Source organism: Amborella trichopoda, chromosome 13 (genome assembly GCF_054954075.1).
Source record: "Amborella trichopoda isolate Santa Cruz 75 chromosome 13, AtrichopodaSantaCruz75HAP2 v2.0, whole genome shotgun sequence".
In the NCBI taxonomy this organism is placed as follows: Eukaryota; Viridiplantae; Streptophyta; class Magnoliopsida; order Amborellales; family Amborellaceae; genus Amborella; species Amborella trichopoda.
In genome coordinates, this window is record NC_142348.1 from 7,554,916 (window position 1) to 7,560,310 (window position 5,395).

Here is a 5,395-nt window from a genome sequence, read left to right on the forward strand (position 1 = left end):
TAGCTTTGTATTTTTGAATGAATTTTTATGCTTCTAAAAATCAGCTATAATAAAATTCCAGATTTTTAAAAACAAAAACTATTTATTATGATTGATCAAGTCTTATTTTTAAAAGGAAGAATATTAGAAATAGAGATGCAGTAGGATGTTGTTGGTCAAGGTTCCGTGAAGTCCAAATTCAAAGTTTGATGGTGGGTGCGAAGATTTTTTTGATTATTTATGAGTTAAATTTCTTTTGAAATCTTTATTACATGATGATTGTCATACATATCCTATTTTATCAACATCTAAAAGGATAAGTAGAATCAAGAAATCACCCTATACGCGTGGGATCAAGAAACCGTATGGGTTCTTGATTTATACGAGTTCATGTAAAGTTAATAAATACATAAAAAGGTCCTTATACACTACATAGAGAGGGCACAGGAGAATCTGCATTCCTCAAAGGCTCTCTTTGAGGTAAGTAGACGAAATTTGAATATTGGGTGTTCCCATTCATGTCTTTCATGTACCATCTTCATTATGTAGCAGGTAGATCCTTACGTTTTGGTGCTAAGATTTTCTTGATAATTTCTTCATTGGTTTTTTTTCTATTAGAGAATCGTATCCATTAGAGAGGCGATATTCCGAACTCATATCATCAAGATGAGATATTAGAGAGGCGATATTCCGAACTCATATCATCAAGATGAGATATTAATGCATTTAGAAGTACATCATTAATGCATTCATAAGTTATTTGTGCTCTCCCCTTTGCATTTCTATGTTCCTAAACCTAATTCGTCTACAGTGAACTTCGGATTTATAGCCATGACCAGATTTTATGAAATAGATGAAGAGGACTATGATGGTGGAAGGATAAAGAAGAAACAGAAGAGATCAGAATTGATTGATGATGTGCTTGGAGATGATTACAGTTTGAGAAAACGCAATGGTCGACGTGGTTCTGAGTTTTTTGACGACATCGCAGCTGTTGCAAGTGATGATAACGACGAAGAGGAAGATGACGGAGATGCCGGTAGACTCGATTTTAGTTCTTTCTCTCCCTATTGATTCGTTTTTCCTCTCTCTTCCTAATTTTCTTTCTTCAGTTTAATTACGGCAAATTTGTGGGAAATGGAATTTTTATTTTAAGATGTGAGTGTGCTGTTGTTTCGTCTAGTAGATGGTTTTGATTATGGGATTTCTGAGTTTCCTCTAGTAGATGGTTTTGATTATGGGATTTCTGAGCCGGTTCCTGTCATAAAAATTCTTTTACATTGTGGTTCATATTATTGAAAGTTTTGGAAAGGAAAAAGAAAAAAAAAAAATCATATAGAGTAAAAGCCCTCCAGATGGTTTGTGCCGTAAAAAATCTTCTAGATTGTGGTTCATATTATTGAAAGTTTTGGAACGAACAAAAAATAAAAATAAAAATAAAAATAAAAATAAAAACAAAGAGAAGGAAAATATCCTGTTTTATATTTCATTCCCTTATTTTCTTTTTCTCACAATTCCCTCTCTTTAGTTAATTTTTTCAATTTATTTAATTTACGTTGAATTTAATTTACTTAATTCAAATTTCTTTAATTTACATTTAATTTATGTTTATGTTAAGTAATGCTATTTGTTGTAATGCTATTTGTTGTAGGCACGAGCGTTTATTTAGTGTTTTAATGGCCATATGCTCTAATGTACCAAGCTCTTGTAACTTTAATCATTTTCGATGCGACTGTTGAGGCTTACTTTGTTTAAGGATTATACTCAATAAAATATTTTGACTCATTTATTTAATGGGATAAGTTGACTCTCTTTGGATCATAAGTCCTCTCAACTGGTAATGAACAAAGCTAGTAAATTTTCCTAGAATGTACATTTGTTTAGAAAATATTTATCTTAATTTCAATCGTGGAGAATGTGCGTAGATTGTACGGTCATATATTGGGAAAATGACCACACTTGTTGTTCTTGATTTTCTCAGAGAGTGGCTATTCTGTTGTTTGAATTTTATGAGCTTCAGACAGATCTAATCAAATCACCCACTATACAAAAATGTCAAACCTATAGGCTCAACTCTGACTGGCACGTTTAAGTGTAGCCATAAGTACCTAATGTGAATCTACTTTGCTCTCTGATCTTTGAACCTCTGCTTCAATGACAGGAGAATGATGTTCCACTCTTGGTGCTTTGATAATGCGAGAAACTTGCGGCTTCTATTTTGATTTTCTATGGTTTGATATGAGTAGGAAAATAAATTTCTATAATTGAGATTGTGAAGGGCGATTCCTCTTGAGGCTGAGCAGTCATGGTGTATATATTGCTGCTATGATATTATCAATCTCGAAGCATTCATGTCAGTGCAGTGATGTACTTCATAGATAATAATCATCGAATTATTTGACTTCGAAAACTACTAGAATTTCATTATTCGGAGCAATTACGCATAGCCCTATTTAGTATTTCTCAACAAATAGAAATATTTTGCATAATTATATACCTCTATTTCATGTTCATGTGACAGATTTTATTGATGTGGGAAAGGAGTTGCAAGACGACGATGAATGGCGAGTGCATCGTCGGCCTTTTCTTCCACGAGAGGAAGAACAAGATGTGGAAGACCTTGAAAGGTTAATTAAAAAAAAATATAGTTGATCAGATCATTTAGAATACGAGGAGGAGACTACACAGGTTGCGCAACAAGCTCTTTTGCCCTCAGTGAAAGATCCAAAGCTGTGGATGGTCAAATGCGCGGTATGTTGAGCCAGTGAGAGAGAGAAAAGAAAGTAGGAGGACATTTCCTTTAATCTTTTTTGTTATATACTCTTAACTTTTGATGTTTTATGTTTTTTATCAGATTGGCCATGAAAGAGAGGTGGCTTTCTGCTTGATGCAGAAATGTATGGATGTGCAATCTCAAGGAATAAAACAACAAATAAAGTCGGTTATTACATTGGATTATTTGACGAATTATATATACATTGAAGCAGACAAGGAAGCTCATGTCAAGGAGGTATGCCCCATTTATGACTTTTATTTGTGTGTACGAACGTCATTTTCTGGTTTTTGTTTATACCATTACCGGGTCCAGGCTTGTAAAGGAATGCGACACATCTATTCAAATACCAAACCGATGCTTGTACCAATCAAAGAGATGACAGATGTTCTATCAGTTAAGAGTAAATCTGTTGAGCTTTCGAAGGATACATGGGTGCGTGTGAAACTCGGAACTTATAAAGGCGATCTGGCAAAGGTATACTTGTCTTTCATTTTCCTCTCTTGGGTTATTCTTACTGCTTTTATGGAAATTTATGAATGCCAACCTCTGCAGGTTTTAGATGTTGATAATATGAGGCAAAGAGTTACAATAAAGCTTATCCCAAGGATCGACCTCAAAGCTTTGGCTAACAAATTGGTAATCTTCTATTTATTTTCCCATCTTCATATATCACTTCATTTTTGTATTGCACTTTGGTTTGTAATGTACACGACATGGTAAGCATCTTACTGTTTGACGCTTCTCGATAGATACACCTTATGATAGACCATTTCTTGATTGTATCAGGAGGGCAACGAGGTCGGGAAGAAGAAGAAGAACTTTGTTCCTCCACCACGGTTTATCAACACCCGTGAGATGAAGTAAAATATGATATACTCCCTTTGTGCATTTAATGATGGAAAAGTATACTACTATTTTGCAACTAGCTATGGAAAACTATCTTTCATTTGGTCCTCACCTCTCATTAAAAAAATGGATGGTGATGACCTCAATCAACCATGACTTTTTGAAGATATCGCAGCCCATTGTTACTTTACATGTTTGAGTTCAATTGGGATCGGTAGTACCTTATTATTAATTTTATAATTTCAGGTATATGCATATCCCCGTTGAGCGAAGGCAGGATTCAATTACGGGGGAATACTTTGAAACTATTGATGGGATGATGTTCAAAGATGGCTATCTTTATAAAATTGTGTCAATGAAGTCTATTAGTTCTCAGAACATACAACCCAGTTTTGATGAACTAGAGAAGTTCCGGAAGCCTGGAAAAGATTCAGATGGCGATATGGCCAGTTTGTCAACCGCGTTTGCATATAGAACAGAGGGCCATTTTATGAAAGGAGATGCGGTAATCGTCGTCCGTGGTGATCTCAAGAATCTGATGGGATGGGTTGAGAAGGTTGAGGAAGAGAGTGTCTACATAAGATCGAACATCCCAAGCTTCAAAGTAGTTATTCTTTGATTTTTATGTTTCTAAAAGTTCAGAATAAGTTGTTCATATGGGTATTATATGATAATCCTACTACGTGCCTTTCAGGAAACCCTGGCTGTTAATGAGAAAGAACTCTGCAAATACTTTAAACCTGGAGACCATGTGAAGGTAGTCTCAGGTGCTCAGGAAGGAGCTACCGGTATGCTTGTCAAGGGGGAGGGACATGTTCTCATCATCTCATCGGACACCACCAAGGAAGATGTAAGTAACTTCGCAATTTTGTATACATGTCGCTGGTCATAATGGGTGGAAAGAGTGAATTTCTTTTAGTTTGTAAGACTCATTGACTCATTTTATTTGCGATTGGTGTATTCAGATCCGAGTTTTTGCTGATAATGTGGTGGAAATTTCTTCAATAACTTTCGGTATTACAAAAATTGGAGATTATTTGTTACATAGCCTAGTTCAAATGGAGTAAGTTGCTATTCTTTTTGTTATTTATTAAATAAGCAGATAGTTTTTAACGTGAACAGACTTTTATTGCGTTTTTCTTTTTAACGTGGTGGAGTCAAATGTGTTGCAGTAACTCCAGCTGTGGTGTCATCATAAGTGTAGAGAGTGATGCATTTCAGGTGTGCATGTGTTGCCCTAAATCTTTTTCACTTACATTTTAAATCGTTTTAATTGTTTGGTGGAACAGTTGCATTTTAAATTCAAAATGAGGATTTTAACTTCTTTCTCAGGTTCTCAAAGGAGTTCCGGAGAGGGCAGCGGTTGTTTGGGTTAAGTCAAGAGAGATTAGAAAGAAGATAAAGCGGAAGCGTAGTACCCAAGATCGCTATGGTAGCACAGTATCGTTGAAGGATGTTGTTAGGATTCATGAGGGAGAAGATTCTAATATCTGATCTTTTAAGATGAAGCCAAACTCTTTTCTTGGTAAATAATTGTATGTTACTATTCTGTAGGAGAAGCAAGGCCCTATGGAACATATTTATAAAGGGATTATGTTCATACGTGATCGCCATCACCTTGAAAATTTTGGGTTTATCTGTGTGGAAGCTCAGTCCTTTGTTGCCATAGCTGGATCTTGTCGAAGTAGTGAGAGAAGTGTATGAAAGAAAGAACTATGTGATCTTTTCCATGGGAATACAATTTTTTTTTTTTTTTTTAATGATTATAATCACCCCATTTTATTTTGGCAAACA

At 35.2% G+C, this 5,395-nt stretch overlaps 1 protein-coding gene across 1 annotated transcript; it reads left to right on the forward strand.

Annotated features, from left to right (window-relative positions):
* Positions 1-709: 709 nt before the first annotated feature.
* LOC18425730 (putative transcription elongation factor SPT5 homolog 1) lies at positions 710-5,395 on the forward strand. The gene is given in 12 exon segments (XM_088857080.1): positions 710-1,018; positions 2,501-2,730; positions 2,834-2,989; positions 3,068-3,229; positions 3,308-3,391; positions 3,542-3,615; positions 3,848-4,205; positions 4,296-4,451; positions 4,567-4,664; positions 4,774-4,822; positions 4,934-5,033; positions 5,156-5,395. Coding segments are annotated over 12 exon segments (1,707 nt in total). The 5' UTR covers positions 710-810; the 3' UTR covers positions 5,188-5,395.